General features: G+C 48.6%; 1 protein-coding gene across 1 annotated transcript in view; it reads right to left on the bottom strand.

The window, feature by feature from the left end:
• Positions 1-5,648: 5,648 nt before the first annotated feature.
• The window catches only part of LOC147710253 (butyrophilin subfamily 1 member A1-like), a 135,897-nt gene continuing 113,672 nt past the window's right edge, over positions 5,649-27,873 (bottom strand). Inside the window, exons 3-4 of the mRNA XM_086919964.1 lie at positions 27,174-27,220; positions 5,649-6,560 (exon numbers count right to left, since the gene is read on the bottom strand). Of these exons, the coding sequence (XP_086776090.1) occupies positions 6,049-6,560; positions 27,174-27,220 (559 nt within the window). The 3' untranslated portion in view covers positions 5,649-6,048. The remainder of the gene's footprint in view (positions 6,561-27,173; positions 27,221-27,873) is intronic.

Here is a 27,873-nt window from a genome sequence, read left to right as displayed (position 1 = left end):
CTGACCCCAGGTGAGTGTGCACTCATCCTTAGTTACGTTTTGAGAATTGTCTGAGACTGAGTTCTTTCAAGGAGAACAAACTCGTTCTTTGAAATTGGCATTTTGGGGTTTCGTAGTCTAGCATTTCCTTGCGCTCCTGGTTCTTTAACTTGTGGGAGCTCCTAACTTATTTGTGAATGGAAGGGCTTTATGTTTATATTCCTGCAAACGTTTGTGCAATATGAAAAGTAAAGACTGTGAGTGCACACCTCATACTTTAGAGTGTTGATTTCAACGTTGTTTTGTTTAACATTCTGCAGTGTCAGAATACTCCGGTTCTCCCTTTGTATTGTGCCTGCCCGCAAGCTTTATTTGTGACAACGCCTGAAAGTGTCATTGTCGTAAATAACTGTGTAAAGACTATATACAGAACTGTTAATAAAACTCGCTTCTTCTTGTTTCCAGTGCATTCACCCGCATCTACACTGGAAGGTCCAGGGAGTACAGAACCTCCTGTGCAGTGTCACTTGGCAGCAGAGCAGACCCCCTGACTCAAATCAATTTTTTTCTTGCTTTATCCCAACCCCTCATTCCCTTGAGAGCAGTTCATGATTAAAGGGTTGTGTTTTCGGATCACTGGATGCCCCACGGAGGGATAGGAGGTCCAGCATCTTCTCCGTGGGTGGAACCAGGTGAGTGTGTGACACTCACAATGTATCTCTCTCACGCCATTCTAAGTCTATCCCACACACACACCCTTTCTCTCTCACACACAGAGTATCTCTCTCTCTCTCTCTCTCTCTCCACATCCACTGCTACCACTCTCTCACCCCTCTCTCTCCATCTCTCCTACAACTCTCTCTCACACAGAGTATCTCTCTCTCTCTCTCACACACAGAGTATCTCTCTCTCTCTCTCTCTCTCTCCATCCACTTCTACCACTCTCTCACCCCCTCTCTCTCCATCTCTTCTACAACTATCTCTCTTGCCCCCTCACCTGGCTGCAAGTGCAGGTAAGTGCTCAAGGCAGGGCAGACCCAGAGTTAGCCTGGCTTCCCCCAAGAGCTGTGCGTGAGCACGTGCACTAGTGGAGTGGCACCTCTGACAACTCCAATAGGAACACCTTCTAGTGAAATACTGTGGTCCAGTGTGAACAGAGACCTTGTAAGAAGGGACCACCACAAACAATGAAACCATTACAACTCCATAACTGGCCCAGCCCATTCCAGAAGGAAAGGGGGGTTAGCTACAAACCCAGAGAGAGTGCTGAGAGCCAGAGGACCAAGTCCTATTCAGCCTCCTGCCCACCTGTACAACTGTCCTATTACAAAACTGTCCTCTTCACAACTGTCCTACTGCACATTCAATGCGACAAGACAATACTCCTTACTTAGAGAAGTCAGAGAGAACCTTAGTTCTTAGTGATGATTCCCCCCACGGACCAAACACCCCCAAGAGTATAACTTCGTGCATCTTTCTGCCCCCTCTGTTTGTTGTGTACAGTCCTGAGTTGTGTGTTTGTGATTAGAACGACTCCCTCAACTCCGCCGAACACCTTCACTTCCGGATCCACACCGACCCCAACACCACCCTCAGAGGAACACTCATCTACAGATCTCCTGGACCCCGGGCCCTCTTCAACGACTCCGTCGCCGACCTCGCCAGCATCCACGCACTCACCTCCACGGACTACATCCTCCTCGGGGACCTGAACTTCCACCTCGAGAACAATGACGCCAACTCCACCGCCCTCATCGACAACCTCGGCCTCCGACAACTCGTCACCAAACCCACCCACGCCGCCGGCCACACGCTCGACCCCGTCTTCTCCACAAGCACCCAAATCGCCTTCAACCACACCACCGAACTCCACTGGACTGACCACCGATGCATTCACTTCACCTTCAAGAAACCAACCACGCACCACAGCACCAAACAGCTGCCTCGACGCTGCTGGAGCAAAGTTACCGAAGACCAACTGACCTCCACCCTCACCCAGAACCCACCCACCGACCCCACCGACACAGACGCTGCCACCTGAAACTTCAGACAGTGTATCGACGACTGCGCCAACACCCTCGCCCCGATCAAGAAACCCTCCACCAACCACCCCAGCAATAAAGCCGCTTGGTTCAACGAAGAACTCCAGATCTCCAAACGGACATGCCGGAAGCTGGAGAAGAAATGGCTCCACAACTGCACACCTGACAGCCACGCAGCCCACAAGGACGCCATCCGCAGACATCACCACCTCATCAGAACAGCCAAGAGATCATCCTTCAAAGCCCGACTAGAGAACAACGCACATGACAGCAAAGAACTATTCAACATAGTGAAGGAACTCTCCAACCCCAGCGCCAACACCAACGACATCCCGCCCTCGCAGGATCTGTGCGAGTCACTGGCCACCTTTTTCCATCGCAAAATCACCGACATCCACAACAGTTTCAACTCCTCATCCGCCCCAACCGCAACAGACCACACCCCGAACGCCACCTGAACCAACAAGCTGACCTCCTGGTCCAACGTCAACGACGAAGAGACACACAAGGTTATGAACTCCATCCACTCAGGATCTCCATCAGACCCCTGCCCACATCACCTTTTCAACAAAGCTGACGCAACCATCGCACCCCAACTAGAAAAGATCATCAACATCTCCTTCAACACTGCAACAGTCCCGGAAAGCTGGAAGTACGCTGAAATCAACGCCCTCCTCAAGAAGCCCAAGGCGGACCACAAAGACCTCAAGAACTTCTGGCCCATCTCCCTGCTACCCTTCCCGGCGAAGGTCATCGAGAAAATCGCCAACATGCAGCTGACCCACCACCTTGAGGACAACAGTATCCTAGACCCATCCCAGTCCGGGTTCAGATGCAACCACAGCACCGAGACTGCCCTTATCGCCGCCACAGACGACATCAGGCGCAAGCTAGGTAACGGCGAAACCTCAGCCCTCATCCTCCTGGACCTGTCAGCCGCATTCAACACGGTCTGCCACCGCACACTGAGAACACGCCTCCAAGAAGCCGTAATCCAGAAGAAGGCCCTGGACTGGACCACATCCTTTCTCTCCGGCAGAACCCAGAGAGTCCGCCTCCCGCCCTTCCGATCCGAAGCCACCGACATCATCTGTGGCGTACCCCAGGACTCATCCCTCAGCCCGACCTGTTCAATGTCTACATGGCCCCCCTCGCACAAGTGGCCCGCCAGCATAACCTGAACATCATCTCCCACGCCGACAACACCCATCTCATCCTCTCTCTCACCAAGGACCCGCACACCGCCAAAACCAACCTCCACGAGGGAATGAAGGCCGTTGCCGAGTGGATGAGGAGCAGCCATCTGAAACTGAACTCGGACAAGACGGAAGTCCTCATCCTAGGTCCCGCCTCCTCTGCTTGGGACGACACCTGGTGCCGACCGCACTGGGAGCAGCTCCGACGCCCATGGACCACGCAGACAACCTGGGATTCATCCTCGACTCCTCCCTTTCCATGTCGAAGCAGGTCAACGCCATCTCCTCATGCTCTGCAGGATCTACAAGTGGATCCCGACCGAAACAAAAAGGACAGTGACCCAAGCCCTCGTCAGCAGCAGGCTAGACTACGGCAACGCACTCTATGCAGGAATCCCGGCCAAACACCTACGACGACTACAACGCATCCAGAACGCCTCAGCCCATCTGACCCTCAACGTCCCCCGCCACATCTCCTCCCACCTAAGAGACCTGCACTGGCTCCCCGTCAACAAGAGGATCACCTTCAAACTCCTCACTCACGCACACAAAGCAATCCACAACACCGGACCAGACTACCTGAACAACAGACTCAACTTCTACACCCCCGCCCGCCAGCTCTGCTCCGCCAGCCTCGCCCTTGCTGCCGTCCCGCGCATCCGACGAACAACCTCCGGCGGCAGATTCTTCTCCTTCCTCACCGCCAAGACTTGGAACACCCTCCCCACCCATCTACGGCAGACCCAAGACCTGCTCACCTTTGGAAGGCTCCTCAAGAGCTGGCTTTTGGAACAGTAGCAGCACCCCCCCCCCCCTTCAGCGCCTTGAGACCCTCACGGGTAAGTAGCGCGCTTTACAAATTCTCTGATTGATTGATTGATTACTGCTTTCCCAAGAGCAGCATTTAAAACTCAGCATCAAAATCATTTTGGTTTCTTTGCCCTGGTGTCAGAGCTTCACCCTAAGTGATTCCACACTCCTCAACTTTTGTGTTAATAACACTTTGGTACAAGTTGTTTTGTTGCTTTCTATTAAGAACTTTGTCATCTCAGTCCCAGCATGCACATGGCGTTGGGTTGAAAGGCAGATTTGCTTCCGAGTGTCACACATCTACCTGCTGTTCTTAAAGTTTCATAACAATTTTTATTTTTCTTTTAATACAGTTTGGCCTGCATGAACACAATAATATGTGGAAAAAATATGTGCAGACACATGATAAGTCTACCTAATATGCCTGTGCAACCTGGAGCGGTGTGAGGAGTCATGAAAGCACTGCAGAAGGATGAGAGTGGGTTGCATTTGTACAGGAACAGAGCGGGTGGAAGGTCCTTCTCCTACCTAGCAGCCAAGACCTGGAACGAGCTCCCCCTTCACTGCACCAATTCAGCAAAGACTTCAAGACCTGTCTCTTAGAATGACCCCAACAGAACTGCACCCCCCATGCCTGAGAACCCAAAGGGTGAGAAGTGCGCTTTACAAACCCCTGATTGATTGTCCACAGAAAGAAGTTTTAAACCCTGAGAAAGAAATATCAGCTTAATTAATTGGTGATGGAACACAAAAGTATTAACATTTGAGGTAAAAAGGAGATACAAATAGAAACTAATCTAGTGGCTGATATGTACAAAGCAAAACCAGAAAACCTGTATTCATCGCAGCTTCCCTGCTTAACCAACTATTCAACTTGACTGATCCTCCATTTTCTTCACTATCATATATGAAAGAACATTCAAATCAATGAGTACCAGTGCTACAAAAACCTATTGTGTTTGATTTAAAAGACTATACTGTTGCTTTAACCCATCAGAATCTGGGCAGGGCTGGCTTCTGAGTTAGAGAAGCCTGTTGTGACAATCTTTTTTGGTGCCCCTCCCCCCATGACCTCCTTCTCCACTACCAACTTCCAACAGTGCCACTCATCTCTCCACAGCGCCTCTTTCACATGCGTTTCTTTTGTTTTATAGCGCTACTCATACCAACCTTCGGAGGTCAGAGCACTTTACATCACACACCCGTTATACAGAGGCAAATAATCCTACATGTGTAAATCAGTCTATAGGAAATGTTGCACAAACCAGTGAGGCTTACCTTTTGTGATCTGTATGTACACATTCTTTGCAGTCGGCATATTAACCCTCTAAGCCGTCTGATGAGTCAAAAGTGTCACTAGACAAAACTTCCATCTCTCTCCAACGGAAACATTAATCGCCTGCGTTATCTTGGTATTTTTAATATTGGCTGAAAACAACTGGACACACCAAGACCCAGCAGTTATTTTGAGCATAGCGCCTTTCCCAGGTCAGCGCAGGTGTGGCTGCACCGGTTGCACTGCCCTAAAGCCGGCCCTGAATCTGAGCCAGCACACTGTACATAGAGCTCCATTGCAAACAACACATACATCGCAGAAATCATGAGAGACGGAGGCAGAGCACAGGAGTTTGGAACTGTGGGACGTAAGTAAGTGCGGTAATACGAGGTCAATTATTTATTAATAATTACAATTCACAGAGCGGCCTGTTTGCTGGGAGACACCATCTCTGTCACCTTGAGAACAATCCTGATGGGGGCGCTATACAGACTGCAGGGAAGGAGGAGACTTTAAAGCTGAAATAAACATGCTAATAACTGCCCCCTCCCAAGAGACTTATCCCCAAAGGGAGTCTCTGCGTCTCTGCTTGTGCTCCTGGTCACATTGTCATCACTGTAGAGGGGGGTGGGAGCGAAGGATGAGGGGCTGAAGCTCCCTGCAGATCTCACACCAGTCTTAGCTCCGCTCCTCCCCTGTAGGGGGGTGGGAGGGAAGGATGAGGGGCTGAAGCTCCCTGCAGCTCTCACACCATCCTCATCTCCGCTCCTCCCCAGAGCTGGTAGAACGGGAAGAGCTTCTCTTTGAAAGTGGCTGGCGGGAAGGTGAAGAGAAGGTCCAAGGAGTCAGCATTGTACAGGGACACTTGGCCCGCCTCGTAGTCCAGATACACCCCCACCTTCAGTGGCTTCCCACAGGGGGACAGGGGGGTCGGAGGGCAGGTGAGAGCTGAGTATTCACTATTACACCGTTGTAAAGCCCAGACCTTCTCCTTAGGTGATGATGTGAAGACTCCCTTCCTGTCCACACACTCTGCTGCAACCCCCACAAGCCATGCAACTCCATCCTTCAGCACCTGCACCTCCCAGTAATGTTTGCCAGAGGTGAACCCCTCGTCCCCCAGCACACAGGAGTAGAGGGTGAATCTCTTGGGGGAGTCTGGCATGTGCAGTGATGTGTCTGTGTCTTGCACATGTTTCCCCTCCTCACACAGTAAGAGAAAAGGATGAGCCGTGTCTGGATCCAGAGTCACCATCACTGCAGAGAAGAGATTCAGAATTAGAGATTTAATGACACAAATAAAGGCTGTAATTAATGCTTTCTGTTTTACATTTGATTAATTTAAACCAAATCTGGAAGGAGCACACAGCACTAGAGAATGCGCACATCACTACTATGCTGCTCACTATACTGCTCACTACAATAAAGCGTGCATTCATCTAGACCACACACAACACTACACCGAACAGCACACCTCACTAAATAGACAGGACATTCTATTACACCTTATACTGCACCACGCCCCATACTACACTACTTCACACCACATCAAGAGGCATACTACACTACACCACAAAAGAAGCGTCCCGTTCACATAGGAGCCGAGGGGCGATGGGGTCGTATAGGGGTTATTTCGATGGAATATCCCCCACACCGCCCCACCAGTCTTATCTGCAAGGGCCACAGCTGCATCAGACATCAACAATTAAGTAATACTACACCACACCCAGGGCCACTGGAATTATGCGATTCTGCAGCCATGTTTTTTTCGGCATGATTATGGATTTGCCACAGATACCAAATAATTACTCAACTGGAGCATAATCAGCAGATGTTAATGAAAAAAATTGTTTCAAGCTCAAACAAATCAAACTTTACGAAAAAACACAGCAACATGTCTTTGCTCATAATGGAAGGTTCTTCACAAAGGTTAACTGGTCATCTTTAATTTGCTTATTTCTATATGTAGTTGTTAAACTGACACTAATGAGGTAAAAGCTTTACCCAGACAGTATTACCATTTGCAAAAATGACAAAATAATGAAAATATACTATACATTTTTTTACTGCATTATGCTGCATAATTTGCCTTTTCTTGCTGCATAATTTAGTCAACGCCGCAGCATAATTTGGTGCTCCCTTGCCAAATAATTCAAGTGGCCCTGACTACACTACCACACATAATGCATACTAGACTACACCACAATACCACACATGAAGCATACTACATTACACTGCAGTGCCACACATGATGCATGCTACACTACACCACATTACCACACATGTCACATACTACACTACACCAGACTACACTATCCCACACGGCATACTACACTACACTACACCATACATGAACTAAACTACACTACACTACCACAGATGATGCATTCTACAGCACACCACATTACAACAAATGATGGATACTACTCTACTCCACATATTGGGGCAGCATACTACAGTGACCACAGCTATAGAAAGCACACTGCATTACACTGACCTACATGGTACATCCTATATGATAACACACTAAACTAGCTAGAACACTGCACTAGGTAGTACAAGATACTAAACAATGCACTGCCGTAGCGATCACACTGGATTAGACAGTTTAGAGGCATATTTACCATAGAAGTGGCAGAGCGCCGGGTTAGCCTCATTGGCTTAACACTGCGCTCCACCACGTCTAAAACATAGAGCTGCACCATATTTACAACAATATAGTGCAGACCAGTGATTTCCCCTGCACTGCGCTAAATTTAGCAGCCTAGCGCCAATGCAAGCACCCTTGCACCATAGTGCAAAGGCATCTGCGTTGCAGGAAAGATTGCTTATGTGCAGGAAGGTGTCTCTTGCTGCACATAAACAATCTTTAAATGGTGTTTTGCAACTTCTATGTGTGCTGCTTAATTTTTTTTAATGATGTTTATGCACAGGAATGGACACCTTCCTGCACATAAACAATCAATGGCGTTTTGCTGTTTCCATGTGTGCTGCACAACGCAGCACAAATGGAAACTGCAAAAACTAGGGGAAATTAAACATTTCTCCTCGTTACGCCAGGGTAAGACCAGGTCCTAATTTTGGCACTGCCCCATATTTACAAGGGTGGCATATATATGGGGCAGTGCCAAAATCAATGGGTGTTGCGGTGGACAGCATGTTTGTGTGCCTTATTTACAAGACAACGTTAAGCCATGTGAAGTGGCCTAACACTGCATTGTAAATAAGGCAAAGCCCCTATTGCCACTACAGCGTTGTGAAAAGTGACGTTGTGGTGGCGATATGGGTTTGTAAATATGTCCCTAATTGTCTTAGAACCTACGTGCATTAGACTGTACAGCACATTGAACTACAGAGCAAGTTGCCCTCAGTAGCACACTGGTTTAAAAGCACTGTTCACTAGAGAGGATACTAAACTTTGAAGCGCGCTGCATTAAATAGTAACTTTACTACAAAACATACTACACTAGACAGCACAGTACATCAGACACAACACAGTAACAGACTGCACACTGTACTAGACAGTGCACTGCACAAGACCACTGATAGCACATTGTAATAGATAATGCCAATGCTACATAACACACTATACTAGTTGGCACATTAAACTAGAACACAAACTGTGCTCCAATGAGCTAGAGCTTTAAATGGGCCACTCCTGATATGTACTAAGTACTTGCAATTCTTTAATGTGAAAGAAAGAGCAACAGCATTTCTTTAAGGTAAAAGGAAGATCACCAGCACTTCTTTAAGGTTGAAGGAGGAGCACCAGCGCTTCTTTAATGTGAAAGGAAGAGCACCAGCACTTCTTTAATGTAAAAGGAAGAGCACCATCACTTATTTAGTGTGAAAGGAAGAAAAACAGCACTTCTTTAATGTGAATGAAAGAGCACCAGCACTTCTTTAATGTAAAAGGAAGAGCACCAGCACTTATTTAGCGTGAAAAAGAGCACCAACACTTCGTTAATGTGAATGAAAGAGCACCAGCACTTCTTTAATGTGAAAGGAAGAGCACCAGCACTTATTTATTGTGAAAGGAAGAAAAACAGCACTTCTTTAATGTGAAAAGAAGGGTGCCAGCACTTCTTTAATGTGAAAGGAAGAGTACCAGCACATCTTTAAGGTGAAAAGAGGAGCACCAGCAGTCCTTTAATGTGCAAGGAAGAACACCAGCACTTCCTTAATGTGAAAGCAAGAGCAACGGCACATCTTTTATGTGAAAGGAGAGCACCAGGACCTCTTCAATGTGAAAGAGCACTGGCAATTCTTTGTTGTGAAAGCGAACCACCACTTCATTAATATGAAACGCAGAGCACCGGCACATCTTTAATGTGAAAGGAAGAGTACCAGCACTTCTTTAATGTGAAAGGTCGGGCACCAGAACTTCTTTAATGTGAAAGGAGGAGCACAGGCACTTCTTTAATGTGAAAGGAAAAGAATCAGCACTTCTTTAATGTGAAAGGAAGAGCACCAGCACTTCTTTAATGTGAAAGGACGGGCACCAGAACTTCTTTAATGTGAAAGGAAAAGAATCAGCACTTCTTTAATGTGAAAGGAAGAGCACCAGCATTTCTTTAATGTGAAAGGAAGAGTACCAGCACTTCTTTAATGTGAAAGGAGAGCACCAGGACCTCTTCAATGTGAAAGAGCACTGGCAATTCTTTAATGTGAAAGCAAACCACCACTTCATTAAAATGAAACGCAGAGCACCGGCACATCTTTAATGTGAAAGGAAGAGTACCAGCACTTCTTTAATGTGAAAGGAAGAGTACCAGCACTTCTTTAATGTGAAAGGACGGGCACCAGAACTTCTTTAATGTGAAAGGAAAAGAATCAGCACTTCTTTAATGTGAAAGGAAGAGCACCAGCATTTCTTTAATGCAAAAGGAAGAGCACCAGCACCTCTTTAATGTGAAAGGAAGAGCTCCGGCATTCCTTTAACCCGTTGACCATTGCACAAACTCTGCTGGGGTGCGGGTGAATTAATGAGTGGGCGGGGTTCGGACGACCCCGGGCCGTCCTCCGCACTCCCCCACTGTGACAACGGATGGCTGGGGGCCGGCCGACGAATGGAACGGGTTAATGTCAAAGGAAGAGCACCAGCACTTCTTTAATGTGAAAGGAAGCACTCCAGCACTTCTTTAATATGACAGGAAGAGCATCAGCGCTTTTATAACGTGAAACGAAGAGCACAAGCACTTCTTAAAGGCAAAGGGAAGAGCACCAGCATTTCATTAAGGTTGAAGGAGGAGCACCAGCACTTCTTTAATGTGAAAGGAAGCGCTCAAGCACTTCTTTAATGTTAAAGGAAGAGCACCAGCACTTCTTTAATGTGAATGAAAGAGCACCAGCACTTCTTTAATGTGAAAGGAAGAGCACCAGCACTTATTTATTGTGAAAGGAAGAAAAACAGCTCTTCTTTAATGTGAAAAGAAGGGTGCCAGCACTTCTTTAATGTGAAAGGAGGAGTACCAGCACATCTTTAAGGTGAAAAGAGGAGCACCAGCAGTCCTTTAATGTGCAAGGAAGAACACCAGCACTTCCTTAATGTGAAAGCAAGAGGAACAGCACATCTTTTATGTGAAAGTAAAGCACCAGGACCTCTTCAATGTGAAAGAGCACTGGCAATTCTTTAATGTGAAAGCAAACCACCACTTCATTAAAATGAAACGCAGAGCACCGGCGCATCTTTAATGTGAAAGGAAGAGTACCAGCACTTCTTTAATGTGAAAGGAAGAGTACCAGCACTTCTTTAATGTGAAAGGACGGGCACCAGAACTTCTTTAATGTGAAAGGAAAAGAATCATCACTTCTTTAATGTGAAAGTAAGAGCACCAGCATTTCTTTAATGCAAAAGGAAGAGCACCAGCACCTCTTTAATGTGAAAGGAAGAGCTCCGGCATTCCTTTAACCTGATGACCATGGCGCAAATTCTGCTGGGGTGCGGGTGAATTAATGAGTGAGCGGGGTTCGGACGGCCCCGGGCCGTCCTCCGTACTCCCCCACTGTGACAACGGATGGCTGGGGGCCGGCCGACGAACGGAACGGGTTAATGTCAAAGGAAGAGCACCAGCACTTCTTTAATGTGAAAGGAAGCACTCCAGCACTTCTTTAATATGACAGGAAGAGCATCAGCGCTTTTATAATGTGAAAGGAAGAGCACAAGCACTTCTTAAAGGCAAAGGGAAGAGCACCAGCATTTCATTAAGGTTGAAGGAGGAGCACCAGCACTTCTTTAATGTGAAAGGAAGCGCTCAAGCACTTCTTTAATGTTAAAGGAAGAGCACCAGCACTTCTTTAATGTGTAAGAAAGAGCACCAGCACTTCTTTTATGTAAAAGGAAGAGCACCAGCACTTATTTATTGTGAAAGAGAGCACCAGCACTTCTTTAATGTGAAAGGAAGAGCACTGTCACTTCTTTGATTTGAAAGGTAGAGTACCAGCACTTCTTTAATGTGAAAGGGCGAGCACTGACCCTTCTTTCATTTGAAAGGAAAAGTACCAGCACTTCTTTAATGTGAAAGGAGGAGCACAGGCACTTCTTTAACGTGATAGGAAGAGCATCAGCACTTCTTTAATGTGAAAGGAAGAGCACCAGCATTTCTTTAATGTGAAAGGAAGAGCACCAGCACCTCTTTAATGTGAAAGGGAGAGCTCCGGCACTCCTTTAACCCTTTGACCGTGGCGCAAATTCGCATTAAAACACATTCAGAGGTGCAGGGAAGGAAAACACATGATGCCTAAAAACATTCAGAGGTGTATCAAAGAACACAATTGCGCAAAAATCACATTAGCCACAACCTGTGGCAGTCCCTAGGCCAACTGGCCTCTCTGGGGCTAGGACGCCCTGTGTCCCAAAGTCAGGGGTGCCTAAACGTGGCAGCTGCCCACGAAGTGCTGGGCAGCTGTTTGACAATGATGGGGGCCACGGGGGAGCCTCTTGGGCTCTAAACAAAGTGATGCCCCCTAGAGCCTCCCTGGCTCTGCACAACAAGGTGGGGCAAGGTGGGAGCGGCCCGCTGCCTTCTGGGGCCGCTCTATCCCGCCAGACGAAGGCCCCCTTGAGCCTCTCTGTGCTCTCAAAAACAATAATGGCGGCTGAGACCCTCGTGGCTCGAAGAACAAATGCGCCGTCGTTGGAGTTGCCTGCTCTTTCGCAGAGGAACTCTGGAAATGGCCAAAATGCATCCCCAAGAGCCTCGTGGACTCTAACCAAATCGCCCCCGCTATGTAGGAGCCCCGCTTGGGGGGCTCGAAACTCCAGTGGTGCCCAGGAGCGTTCTTGGGCTCGCGATATAAATATGCCTCTCGGGGCTTGTCAACAATATGCCCCCTGAGCCCCCTGGGGCTCTTCAAGGATTGTGCCCGGTGTGGGGGGAGCGGTGGGGTCCCTCTCGGGGGACCCATGAACAACTGGAGAGCCTCTCGTGGCTCTAAGCAATAATGCCCCCAGAGTGCTGCTACTGAAGGATGGAGCGGCCCTCTACCATCCGGGGCCGCTCTCAAACCACTGCTGAGCCCCCCCAGACGCCCACACTCACCGGGCTGCTGTGGCGGGGGCTCCTCTCCTCAGCGGCGGGTCTCTCTCTTTGCTGCGGGGCTCTCTTCTCCTCACGGGAGCCCCGCGAGCGCCGGCAGCCTTCCTACTTCCGCCAGCACGTCCCAGCGCGGGGTGGGCTCCCGCCTGGGCTTCCTGTTGTCGGGTCGTCCCGCCCCTCGCCTGCCTAACTTCCGGTTCGGGCACCGGGCGGCGGCGGGGACAATCTCGGCCACAATTTACGGGGCGAGAAATGCTGGGTGGGCACCGGCCAAAGGAAGGGCAGCGCTCCCCAGCGCTAGTGACACAATAAAGCACTCCCAGGCGCTTGTGGCATAGCAAAGCGCTCCCAGGCGCTTAGCAGATAATTACAGCGCCCACAGGCGCTTGAGGACTGATTACCGCGCTCCCAAGCACAATAAGGGGAAAATAAAGCGCTCCCAGCGCTATAGTCAAACAAAGGTCCAGCAAAAAGTCCTTTCAAGAATGCAGCAAGATGGGGGGGGGCAAGGCTGGTACAAAAGGGGGTGGTGATGGACGGAGCATCTGAATCAATCAAACACTCACACCCAGTCAAAAGATCTGGGTTTAATCCATCACCGTTCTTTAGCCCACTCTGCCACCCCAGTTCAGACATGGCTAGATGCAAATCAGTCTGACCCTGTGCCTCATGGGAACAGTCCAGCCCGAGCTGCCAAGCCATGTCTTCCCTGGACCGGAAACAAGCTTCCGAGGACCGGTTTCTGGCATTCCAGCCGTCTTCAGCCCGGCTTGCTTGAATCCAGTGGCAAAGTTAGCAAGGGACTCACGTCTGAGCATACCCTGCCACACTTATGGTGGCCAAAAGCGGTACAAAAGGGGGTGGTGATGGACGGAGCATCTGAATCAATCAAACACTCACACCCAGTCAAAAGATCTGGGTTTAATCCATCACCGTTCTTTAGCCCACTCTGCCACCCCAGTTGAGACATGGCTAAATGCAAATCAGTCTGACCCTGTGCCTCATGGGAACAGTCTAGCCCGAACTGCCAAGCCATCTCTTCCCTGGACCGGAAACAAGCTTCAGAGGACCGGTTTCTGGCATTCCAGCCGTATTCAGCCCGGCTTGCTTGAATCCAGTGGCAAAGTGAGCAAGGGACTCACGTCTGAGCATACCCTGCCACACTTATGGCGGCCAAAAGCGGTACAAAAGGGGGTGGTGATGGACGGAGCATCTGAATCAATCAAACACTCACACCCAGTCAAAAGATCTGGGTTTAATCCATCACCGTTCTTTAGCCCACTCTGCCACCCCAGTTGAGACATGGCTAAATGCAAATCAGTCTGACCCTGTGCCTCATGGGAACAGTCTAGCCCGAACTGCCAAGCCATGTCTTCCCTGGACCGGAAACAAGCTTCCGAGGACCGGTTTCTGGCATTCCAGCCTTCTTCAGCCCGGCTTGCTTGAATCCAGTGGCAAAGTGGGCAAGGGACTCACGTCTGAGCCTACCCTGCCACACTTATGGCGGCCAAAAGCGGTACAAAAGAGGGCGGTGATGGACGGAGCATCTAAATCAATCAAACAGTCACACCAATTCAAAAGATCTGGGTTTAATCCATCACCGTTCTTTAGCCCACTCTGCCACCCCAGTTCAGACATGGCTAAAAAAGTCCTTGCAAGAATGCAGCAAGATGGGGGGGGGGAAAGGCTGGGCCAGGGGCCAGCTCACTGGGCCCTCCAGGCAGGAAGGCAGTCCCAAGTGGCGATTCCTCCTGGCGCCAGCAGCAGCAGCCCCCCTCCAGATAGGATCCTGGAAGAGAACAGAACATCCATCAGGCATCCAGGGGCTGGGCAGGGCCCAGGGAGGCAAGCCTTCCCCTGGGCCCAAGCAGCAGCACGCCCCTGGCAGGATTCAAGTTGGTAAACAGGAACATTTTGTAAGGGGACACAGCCCCTTTTTATACAGCAAATCCCTTTGTCTTTGCTTAGGGTAAGGGGAAAAACCAGTCGCAGCTGGTTTGTGAGCACTCTTGATGTGCTCAGCCCCTCACTCTATTCACTCTATTCACTGGCAGGGCTAGGGACATTAGACGCACCACAGGGGGCGGAGCCAGCATTGTGTGGGGAAAGCCCAGCCCCATTCAGGACCCAGGTGCACTCCTCCCCAGCCATCAGCATGCAGATCTCCACACTCACCACCGGGCAGACCCATCATGACTCATGGAGCCTGGCATCCCAGCCAGCTCCAGCCAATCACACGCAGCACCTTTACAGCACCTTTACAGCACATGCACAGCCATGTCTAGAAGTGGCACTTCCACACTAGACACATACACGCCGCATACATCATTTCGCAGCATTCAATCACACGAGTCCACACATACCAGACTCGAGCCTGCATACCCCACGCATCAGGAACTACCAGGGACACAGACATTCCCCATGCATTCCTATGGGACGGCAGGCCAACCTTACTCCACGCACTCAGAGTGCGCACGCACTTTCCACTGGGACACAGTGAAAGTGAGCAGAACCCAAAACTCACTACTACAGGGTCACCATTAAAAGCAAAAGGTTTAGGGGTGAACCTGCCAGAAGGGCCAAGTCCAACACAACCCCCTTCCAGCCAAAAACGCAGGGGAGACCAATCACCACCGTGATGGACTTCCCTGTTTGGGGCGATAGAACACGGATGCGGGCTCGCACAGCAGGGACACCCTCTGGTTCTACGCCACGTTGATCCATAAGACTAGCACATACCACGCATCAGGAACTACCAGGGACACAGACATTCCCCATGCATTCCTATGGGACGGCAGGCCAACCTTACTCCACGCACTCAGAGTGCGCACGCACTTTCCACTGGGACACAGTGAAAGTGAGCAGAACCCAAAACTCACTACTACAGGGTCACCATTAAAAGCAAAAGGTTTAGGGGTGAACCTGCCAGAAGGGCCAAGTCCAACACAACCCCCTTCCAGCCAAAAACGCAGGGGAGACCAATCACCACCGTGATGGACTTCCCTGCTTGGGGCGATAGAACACGGATGCGGGCCCGCACAGCAGGGACACCCTCTGGTTCTACGCCACGTTGATCCATAAGACTAGCACATACTTAAAAAAAACAGGCCAAACTAGGCTACCCCACTGGTACTCCTTAGTTGTCCACGGCTAGGACCAGGCCCTAGGCCACCCAGATATCACTGGTCCCTGCCAATCCACAGAGTGGGGGGGTGTAACCCCTGGCATACAATAGCCATTCTCCACCCTTCTTCTCAGTGTAGTTCCAAACTACCACTGATCCTTCAACCTAGGGTCTGCACCCTCAGGCTGACCAGGGGTCACGGGCAAGAATGCCCCACCCTACATCTACTTCTGAAGCACCCTCCAGAACACAACTCTCCCACCTGGAGCAGTACTGCCAGACACCAGAACTACTGAAACCCTGTTCACCGATGTTCCACGATCTTCAAACACTCTGAGAGATCTTCCTCAAATGACCTATTGGTACAGCCTAGGCCCCCGACCTGACGTTCCCTTCAGAAACATTCCGGGCCCTGAGACTGGGTTTCGGGCACCTGGAGACACGCAGTCCCACCCACTCCTCTGAGACAAGACGTGAGCCCCTACACCGAGACCTAGCTGGGCTACACTGAACCTCTTCCACCACACTGGGCTGGAAGACACCTCAGCCCCTCCTTTTGGAATCACTCCATCCCCTATGCCTCTCTTCTCCCAGAACCTTACCAACTCCAAAATTCTGTCTCTAAACAGACCACAGAAATCAAAAGCAGGCTCCACTTCTGCAGACGTTCTTGGGAAAAGTTCAACAGACGGGACTTAGGTATCTGAGCAAAACAAGAGCACACAAGTATTCAGCAAGCTCCCCAACCGAGGGACGTACCCTTTGGTCAGATGCCTGGCGCACCAGGACTTCCTTGAGGGTGACACATGACTAATGTGTCGTGTACAAGTCTGCCTGACACTTAGGACAGAAGTGGCATCCCCATGGTCACTCCTTGGCGACACAACACTTCTGGCTGGCCCCTGACCCATTGGTTACTCCACTGGGGAACCTATCCTCCTTGCACCCCTCCATCTGGACTTCTGCACCCTCCCAACTGGAGCTGTACGGCCAGACAACAGAACTACTTGAGTCCTGCTTACAGGCGCTCCACGTTCTCTCCACACTGGGAGATCTCCCTTAAAGGACGCTCCATAAGGACATGCTAGGCTCCCTCACCTGGTGTTCCCCAAAAAAAACACCCAGACTACGGAGACCAGGCTTGTGCTCCTCTGAGCCACTTCCACCACCGGGCTGGAAGACCAGAACTTTCCTTAGGGTCACTCCCCAACAAATAACACAATGGCACAGGGGCAGGGGAACTCCCTTGAGCTTCAGGCACACCCCTGAAATCCAATACACATCCATTTATTCGGCAAGCTCCCCATCCCAGAGAACTCACACTCACTTGTCTAGTGCCACACACCATTCATCCACACACAACCCACCCCTCGGACTAGTAAGGCAGTTTCTACCACCCCTTATTTCTCAACCTGACCACACGTGACACAGGTACCAAACTCTGGGCGTGGGGCGGGGAACAAATGTACTGGACACTATTACGCTGCTACCACTGGATCCCACCCTCTGGTGAATCCAGAAATTTCAAACTGCATTTAGGGGATAAAAAACCACCCAGAGCTAGTGACACCTAACTCACAGTGTACAAGAAACACATTTCCCAAGAAATGACATTAAGAACAATTTAGAAACAATAATCCCCAAAATGTGATTTATCTAAAATGCAGAGTTTTGTAGTGCGGCCAGTTGCCACTGCGGTACAACGTAAACACGAATCCTTATCCTTTCCGCTGCTGCCAATGTTAGAAATGGGATCCCTGGCTGGCCAGGGCTTGCGCCAAAGTCAGTCAGAGACCACCACTTCCACGTCAGGGCAAGGGAGGTACACGCCAAGATAACCCCTGCTCACCCCCTTGGCAACCTAGCACAAGCAGTAAGGCTAAACTTGGAGCCAATATGAGTTAAGTGTTTGCGCACGCACCCCCAGCAACAACACCCAAGGCCCACCACAAAGGAAACTCCACACAAGGTTATGTATAAAAATAGCCTTTGTATTACACCAAAACACATTAGATAAAACACACACTTTACAATGTGCCAACAGGCACGGGCAGAATTTACAGGGGATATGTACAAGAAAGGGCTACTTGGACCACTGTCAGGAATCAGCACTTTTAGAACTTAGTACTTGGTAGAATTAGCACCTGTAGAAATAATAATAATCACTGTAGCACAAAATAGAACATAAAGCACACAACCAGTAATCACTGGTAACAGGTAAGTACCACCTAGGCAACCCTACCCATCTTAGGAAAAGGTCCCGCAGGGAACCAGGACCTCACTAGCACCACCTGTACTAGCAAGAACAACCACCTAAGTATCCCAATACCTATAGGGGAATAAGCACATTACACATGATGCATCACAACACATTCAGAGGTGTAGGGAAGGAAAACACATGATGCATAACATACATTAAGCGGTGTATCAAAGAACACAATTGCGCAAAAATCACATTAGCCACAACCTGTGGTAGTCCCTAGGCCAACTGGCCTCTCTGGGGCTTGGACGCCCTGTGTCCCAAAGTCAGGGGTGCCTAAACGTGGCAGCTGCCCACCAAGTGCTGGGCAGCTGTGTGAAAATGATGGGGGCCACGGGGGAGCCTCTTGGGCTCTAAACAAAGTGATGCACCCTAGAGCCTCCCTGCCTCTGTACAACAAGGTGGGGCAAGGTGGGAGCGGCCCGCTGCCTTCCGGGGCCGCTCTATCCCGCCAGACGAATGCCCCCCTGAGCCTCCCTGGGCTCTCAAAAACAATAACGGCGGCTGAGCCCCTCGTGGCTCGAAGAACAAATGCGCCGTCATTGGAGTTGCCTGCTTTCTCGCAGAGCAACTCTGGAAATGGCCAAAATGCACCCCCAAGAGCCTCGTGGACTCTAACCAAATCGCCCCCGCAATGTAGGAGCCCCGCTTAGGGGGCTCGAAACTCCAGTGGTGCCCAGGAGCCTCTTGGGCTCTCCAAATAAATATGCCGCTACGAGCCTCTCGGGGCTCGTCAACAATATGCCCCCTGAGCCCCCTGGGGCTCTTCAAGGATCGTGCCCGGTGTGGGGGGAGCGGTGGGGTCCCTCTCGGGGGACCCGTGAACAACTGGAGAGTCTCTCGTGGCTCTAAGCAATAATGCCCACGGAGTGCTGCTACTGAATGATGGAGCGGCCCTCTACCATCCGGGGCCGCTCTTGAACCACTGCTGAGCCCCCAGAGGCCCACACTCACCGGGCTGCTGTGGCGGGGGCTCCTCTCCTCAGCGGCAGGTCTCTCTCTTTGGTGCGGGGCTCTCCTCTCGGGAGCCCCGCGAGCGCCGGCAGCCTTCCTCCTTACGCCAGCACGTCCCAGCGCGGGGTGGGCTCCCGCCAGGGCTTCCTGTTGTCGAGTCGTCCCGCCCCCGGCCTGCCTGACTTCCGGTTTGGGCGGCGGGCGGCCCCCAGGGCTACTGACACGATAAAGCGCTCCCAAGCGCTTGTGGCATATCGAAGCACTCCCAGGCGCTTGACAGATAATTACAGCGCTCTCAGGTGCTTAGAAAGCAAATGCAGCGCTTGAGGACTGATTACGGCACTCCCAAGCACAATAAGGGGAAATTAAAGCGCTCCCAGCGCTATAGGCAAACAAAGGTCCAGCAAAAAGTCCTTGCAAGAATGCAGCAAGATGGGGGGGGGGGCAAGGCTGGGCCAGGGGCCAGCTCACTGGGCCCTCCAGGCAGGAAGGTAGTTCCAAGTGGTGGTTCCTACTGGCGCCAGCAGCAGCAGCAGCCCCCCTTCTGATAGGATCCTGGAAGAGAACAGAACATCCATCAGGCATCCAGGGGCTGGGAAGGGCCCTCAGATTTATCAAAATGAAATTGATTCGATCATATATATATATATATCCATACTAATATAATAAAGAGAAAGCCCAACCCTTTGAGGCGGGTAATCTCAGGAACCACAGCACCAATCACAACACCTAATACAGCGTTGGAAAGGGCAGTTGCAGCAGAAGGACATAGGCTCTGCAGACGCCCACCATATACATTTAAAAGGTAAAAGAACCGTGCGAGCAAACTAGTCCCTTGTGGGCGTGTCTGCGTTGTGCTGTGGGCGTGCGCTGAGGGCGTGACAAACGCTGGGGGGGTGTGGTACGTTCCGCCCTTCATGCCATGTCTCATATCGTGTGCTGTGGGTATGTGCTGGGGGCGTGGGTGTGTGAGGGCGCGGGATTACGGAAAAAAAGCGAGCGTTGTACCCAATATTTCATAGTTTTTTCTTCCCAGGTTCTGTACATTCCAGCTCCGGGTGTCCACCCTGCTCCCTTTAAATACCCCTGCACCCCATAATCATAACCCACCCTTACTCCTTAAAATACCCCAACACCCTTAAACACTAACCCATCTTAACCCTATGAATATACCCTGTACCCCAAAACCCAAACCTACCCCTGAACCCTAAAAATACCCATGGACCCCAACACCCAAACCTAGCCCTGAACCCTAAAAATACCCCTGTACCCCAAACCTACCCCTGAACCCTAAAATACCCCTGTACCCCAAAACCCAAACCTACCCCTGAACCCTAAAAATACCCCTGTACCCCAAAACCCAAACCTAGCCCTGAACCATAAAAATTACCCTGTACCCCAAAACCCAAACCTACCCCTGAACCCTAAAATACCCCTGAACCCCAAAACCCAAACCTAGCCCTGAACCCTTAAAATACCCCTGTACCCCAAAACCCAAACCTACCCCTGAACGCTAAAAATACCCCTGTACCCCAAAACCCAAACCTAGCCCTGAACCCTTAAAATACCCCTGTACCCCAAAACCCAAACCTACCCCTGAACGCTAAAAATACCCCTATACCCCAAAACCCAAACCTAGCCCTGAACCCCAAAAATACCCCTGTACCCCAAAACCCATACCTATCCCTAAACCCTAAAACTACCCCTGTACCCCATAACCCAAAACTATAGCTGAACCTTTAAAATACCCAAACACCCCAAAACATATACCTAGGTACCCCAAAACATATACCCCTATACCCATACTTACCTTATCCAAACATTAAAAAAAAACATGCTTTTACCAGTCATGCATTTACAACGAATTTCGTTGTAAATGTATGCGTGGTAAAAGCATATAAAATGTAATGCCATGCGTTATAATGGCATTGCGGAGTCATGGTACTTCCGTAATGAGAGTATGCGGAGTGATGGTATGCGGAAAGAAAGTTGCGGAATAATTGGTGTTTACCCTCCCCCGGTAAGTAAATTGGTGGCACGGTGGCCCACATCTCCAGCAACATACTCATATTTTTTCACCACCGATTTGAAAAATGCACAGGTCTCTCTCATTGATGCCCAGCACCGACATACACTTTTAGACACACCTCCCGCCACAAATTCTAGAATTGTGAACTTTAGAGCTGGGGAGCTACGTTCGAATCTCGGCATCAGCTCAACATCCTGTGATTCCAGGCAAATCGCTTTGTCTCCCAGTGCCTACCACAAATGAATGTGTTCTTCTGACATGTAAATTGTGCTCATGCCATGTTGTCGAGTTCGCGCTATATAATATTGCAAGGAAAAATAAAGTAGGGAAACTCGAGTTCACACACTACTGAACGTGCACTCTTAACCCTTTAAGTGCTGCCGTCGGCCAACGGTCGTCGCGAGCACTACTTTGCCAGTGCTGCGCACGACCGTTGGCCGACGGGCCACCACTCGTTATTCGAACGTTCAGCACTGGGCGCTGAACGTTCGACGCTCTTAAGGAGTTAAGTGCATCAGCAGTGCACTGTGAATCGGAGCGTTTCACAGGGATGTCACAGATAAGAAATGCTATTGAAACGAAATCCTACAAAACAATATACTACTGGCCGGCAGCAATTCATACCCGGACATTGTCGGGACGGGCTGCTAGTATATATATATATCGATATTGTTTACATCTCCATTTTTTTACATCAATATTTTTGATTCAATATTTTTGTACTTATGGGAGTCGATATTTTTGTAGTCTATATTTTTTCCGACTTTTTGAACAGCAATATTTTCAACATCAATATTCTATCGGTGAACCAGTATTTTTCATGGTTCTGTAGAGAAAACAACTGTCCAGAAGGAGAAGCCCAGGGTGATGATTGCCTGAGTATCTACCAGAGACATGCAGCTGCCTGAGAGAGCGATGCCAGGAGCAACCAATTTTTAAGGAGAAGGGCCCTACCTGATCCAGTATATAGCAAAATCAAAAGGATGAGTGTGTGGTTCATGTAGCGGGTAGAAACACTAGGACAGAATATCTTGCTGAACTCTACTGCCAAGTCAAAAAGGTCCCCATTTCAAACCAGGAGGGGGAGAGAGAGAATGTGCTAGGTTAGTGTAGGCTCTAGATCTGCGGAAAGTAGATTATGTTATGGTGTTTGTACTGTAACCTATTGGTTAGTACTTGTGCGCTTTACGTTACACATGGTCCTTTCACTGCTAATTTATGCTTCCCCTAATTGAATAAACTACGTTGCAATTATGTTGGACTTCTCAATGCAGCAAAGACCAATATCTGAAGTAAGGTCGCATTCCATAGGAAAAATTTTAGAATACTGCAATACCTGAATACCCGCAGTTACCGCTCTTAGCATTATCAGTAAATTCAGGTGTGAAATTACTGCATTGGAATTTCTGATAAACTTAGAATGAATGTACAAGGGGAAAGAATGATTTAAACAGAAAGAGAAGAATAAAAAGCTTTATTTGAAAGGCAGAAAAAGACAAAGGTTTCAGACACAAATCAAGTAATATACTGGACTTGAGTGCACATTAATATTAAAGAACAAGTTACATACCTTCGGTAACACTCTTTCTGGTGGATACTCTGTCTGACTGCAGATTGATTACCTTTTGAATATTCCATAGGCGTCAGACTAAATCTGCACATTTTCATATAGTACTCCTCAACGTCAGTATGTCGCATCGTACAGCTCCTCACCAATAACATTCCCCTCCGGAAGTGGCATGCATATCTGCATATAAGCCCTACCCATACGTACTGAAGCCAGTTGCTTTCTAGGCTGTGTGCACCCCAGATACATACCTAATAGCAGACTGTTTGACCAGTGTGCATATCTCTAGACTAGGGACCTTTTAAGAGGGAGAAAGGCATCCAGTTCACATAACAGGGATCTGGGAGCTTAATGAGGGGTTGCCACCACTAGAGACGCTTAGGAATAAATGGGAAGCTGACTTAGGGAAAGAAATTCCCGAGACAGTATGGGCACAGCTGATGCGCCGGGCCTGGAAGAGCACGCCCAATCCGCGATTTCAGCTGGTTCACTTTTATCTCCTTCACCGGGCATACTTGACCCCGGGAAAGATCAAAAAATACTTTGCTGTAGATTCCGCGGCTTGCCCCAGATGTAAAGCAGTGGGAGTGGAGCTTGACCACATGCTATGGACCTGTCCTAGCTTGGCCCTCTATTGGAAATCAGTGGGGGATACTCTTAACAAGGTGACAGAGCGCAAATTACAGTTTGACATGGCTGTTGGGGTCCTCCACTGGTTCCCGTATACCCCTAAAACAAGGTCACTAGCAAATTCATAGATATGGGACTTATCCTAGCGAAGCATGAAATCACACGGCACTGAAAGGCACAAACAGGTCCAACAGATGCTAAGTGGCGCAATGAGTTCCTTAAATGGGCTGGTGGAGAGAGCACATTGAGATTCCAATTGGCACGGCGGCAGCAGAACGACAGGGCTTTAGAGACTGCGCATGCATGGGAGCCCCTGGTACAAACATTACGTGACTACGATATACGACGCGACCCGGAAGACTGACACAATGACTGCAATACATCCCTATAACACGACAGGTACACTGCATGATTCCTTGACTGACGATTCCTGTGTTTCAGACCCACAACGACTGTCCTGATAACAATGCACCAATGGTGGGAACCGGGAGGAGGGGGGGGAGTTAAATTTCACTTCCATATTCCCTTAGTGCACTTCGGACTCAGCGGATAGAATTGGCCTTTACAAGGTTGTATTATGTCGACCATGATCATTCTGGGGTCAGTACCTAGCATTCCATTGTAAGAACCCACTGGTGTACGATTGGGGGAGATGGGAATTGTTTCAATTGATGTATGTTTTGTGACAAAATCTAATAAAACTTAATTAAAATAACAGGGATCTGGGAGAGTCGATGAGGAATCTGTGGTTACAGAGTTTCCACCAGAAAAGACTTACCCAAGGTAAGTAACTTGTTCTTCTGATTTATACTTTTAATCACAGATTCCTCACCTGTAGATAACCAAGCAATACTTCCCAGGTGGTGGGTCTTGAACTGGCTCAAACCATAAAGTCCTGCAGGACTATCGGGCAAAGTGCCCTTCTCGACAGACCTGGCTGTCCAGAGAGTATTACTTCATGAATGTATGAGGTGAATCCCAAGATCCTGGCAAATATCTATACAGGCACTCTGTGTGTCAGCGCAGTAGTAGCAGCAGCCTTGGCTATGGTGGAATGAGCCAGCAATCTTTCTAGTGTCTGATTCTTAGCCAGTGATTAGCAGACTGTGATGCAGAGAACAATCCAGTGAGAGATGGCCCTCTTGCTCACTGCTTTTCTTTTCTTTGTTCCAATAAATCCAAAAAAGAGCTGATTGTCCATGCAAAGTTCCCTGGTACAATCAATTTAAAAGCTGAGGGCTCTTTTTGGGTGCAGCAGATGGAGCCTCTCCTCTTCTTTAATGTGGGAAGGTGGAGGAAAGAATGCCGGATGGATGATGTTTACCCAACAGCAAAAGAAGAGAAAAGAGGCTTGCATCCTCAATGCAAGCTTGGCCGTGTCGCATGTTTTATGAAGCGGGTTGACAGAGAGAGCCTGTAGCTTTTTCTTGCTTCGTGCTGATGTTATGGCAATGAGGAAACCTGTCTTCAGACTGAAAAGCCACAGTGGACAACTGCAGCGGTTCAAAGGGAGTACACAATAGGAATGTGAGAACTAAGAGGCAGATTTACTAAGGGTTTGTGTTGCCCTTATGTGACTCAAGTTCTTTCAAGGCAACACAGGTCTTTTAGTGGGATTTCCTGAACCACGCAAACCCAAAGTAACATAAGGTAGTGCATATCACTGCCTTGCGTTACCTTGTGGTAGGGAGGCGTTCCATGGGTGGAGTATGGATGTTCTCATGCATCAACCCACAGATTTGAGCTAAATCCCAGATTTAAAGGGAGTTGTAAACCTGAGAATGGGTCAATATCGTGCACCTCCCAGACCTAGGCATAACGAGGAAAAATATCCTTATTTCTTTTGGTTAATTCCTATTTCTACGTATGATACAGTCTGCATCACAAATAGAAAAAAGGAAATGCCTTTAAATATTGTTGTAATGCAGACACAATTGCACCATGGTGCAAGGGGATCTGCATTGATTCTAGGCAGCATACAGTGGACCAGTACAAGTAGGCAGCAGAAATGTGTCATACCTTTGTAAATATGGAGCATTTAACTTTAACGCAAAGCAGCCTTGCACCACTTCATAAAGTGAAATGTTAGTAAATCTGCCCTCAAGATCAGATCCCACTGAGGCATGATGAAAGGTAAAGATAAACCTTTTAAGGACGCAACACAACAGGTGGTTGAAATAAAGAGAGCTGATCTGGCAAATCCAAAACATCCGAAAGAGCTGATAAATAACCTTTAACTGTGCCAAAAGAAGTCTGTGCTGGGCTACGGACAACACAAAAAGCAATACTTTGGATAATTTGGCTTGAAGTGGGTCAATCTGCTGAGTACCACACAACAAACCTGTCCCAATGGCAGGCAGATACTGATTGCGTGGAGGGACGCCTGGCTGTCTAGATAACATCAACAACTTCAGGAGGGAGATCAAATGCAGTCAACTGACGCAGCTCATTCTCTAAGCATGAAGATAAAGCTTGTGCATGCTTGGTTACAGGACCCGGCTATGCTGCTGTGACAAAAGATCCTCCCAAACCATGCCCAGGATTTACAGATATGCAAGAGAAACAATTGATGGACGGAATGCTGGACAATGCAAACATTCACCCCCAGTCACAAGGATCTAGCGGGCATATTACCAAGCAATAGCGATAATTATCGCTATTGCTTGGTTAGAGACAAAAATTTACCGCCGAGCTGTGGCGATTTTTACCGCAAATAAACCTTGGTATTACCAATGTTTATCGCAAATGCGATAAAAATTGCCGTAATGCATGAATATCGCTGAAAAGTCAGCGATATTCATGCATTACCGAGCTAATGCTCTTAGCCATGTTATCCACCTCCCATTGGATAACATGGCTAAGAACTGCTCAGGGCAGGTGTTAGCTTTTGGAGATATTCGCGCTTAGCGCGAACATCTCCAAAAGTTGGTAATAGGAGATAGGGATGTTAGCGACTGTTTTCAGTCGCTAACATCTTGGCACACCCACTTTGCATGTCATTAGTGATAAATATCACTGACATGCAAAGTGGGGTCCAAGATGGTCGCTATCTCCTACTAGCTGTCGCTAACTGGTGTTAGCGACTGCTAGGTAATAGGGAGATAATTTTATCTCCGCTTTCTTGGCTTTTAAAGCCAAAAAAGCGGAGATAACCCCCCTTGATAATATGCCCCTAGGTTTAATCCATAATTCTTTTGCTCACCACACAACCCCAGTTGGGACCCAGCCATATGCATATCAGTCTTGACCCTGTTACTTGTGGGAACAGTCCAGCCTGAACATTTGATTGCGACAATCCCTACAGGACTTGAATCCTGTAGTTTTAGGGGGTGACATTTTCCCTTGTACAGTGGATTTACTTTAGAATTTTGATTGACTGGTCTTGTAAACAGACAGAACATCAGCATGCATGGGTACACTTGCATGCAACTCTGCATGTTACTTCTGGAGCGCACCGATGTTGGTGAGAAGCCGCACAGCAACTCCTACCGGCACAGCAGGGTAATGTTTGTAATTTTCTAGATCCAGTCTGACGATGGGAAATATTGAAACAGTTAGGAAAATTCACTTAGAAGTATCCATCAGAAAAGTGATTCTATAACTTTGTTTGTAGTGGCTTGAGCTAAATTGGATAATAGTTTGTCTTTTCTGTGATCATAGGTTAATATTTTGTTATAGAAGCACCTGTGTGCTTTATACAGCATATAACCATCCATACCATTTTCATGAACTGTAACATAAACAGATAATCATCACAGTGATATTTACCTTTATATTTCTTCACCTCTGGGCCCTGAGCCTTACCACTTTTACACCTGTAATAATACAAAAATCATCTTTGTATTAAAGAGCAATGACAGCTACAGGAACAAAGGATGAAAATCACATAAGGCCTGCATTTGACATAAGGTGCCATATAAAGAACAGCGACTGCAGATTAGTGCTCAGTGTGAGTTACTGTTCATACACAACAGTCACAGCTCTAACGATATCCGAAAGTGCCTTTCATATTTTATGCCAGGCATGTGGAGGTTCTAAGGCAGGCAGATAGCTCAGTGAGACCAGCATGCACCACGGGAGGCCATGAAGTGCCAAGGCGCCGGTCTTCTAGGCACAATGGTTAGTTAATGGAGCTCCGGGCTGACTAACAGGTTATATCTACTCCAGGTGGGGTATGTACTACAAACTTATTAAATACCTTCTTAATTGGCGTCAAGTGTATTCCTGCCAGCACCCACAACACTAGCACACCTGCAAACCTTGTCGCCAATCCTCTAGAACCTTGGAAGGATTAGCAGACAATCTCTGCACTGCAAACCCCACCATCACTGCTGTAGAACTCTGGAACACCAAACCACTTTCTCCCCCCACCCCCCCAAAAAAATATATATATGTTTGTAATGTTATTGCCTGTAGAGGGTTCAGTGAGGAAAGTGCTCACTGGTGGCATCTGTGTAACCTGCAAGAC

This window comes from Lissotriton vulgaris, chromosome 5 (assembly GCF_964263255.1).
Source record: "Lissotriton vulgaris chromosome 5, aLisVul1.2, whole genome shotgun sequence".
Lineage (NCBI taxonomy): Eukaryota > Metazoa > Chordata > Amphibia > Caudata > Salamandridae > Lissotriton > Lissotriton vulgaris.
This window is presented reverse-complemented; position numbering and strand designations above follow the sequence as displayed.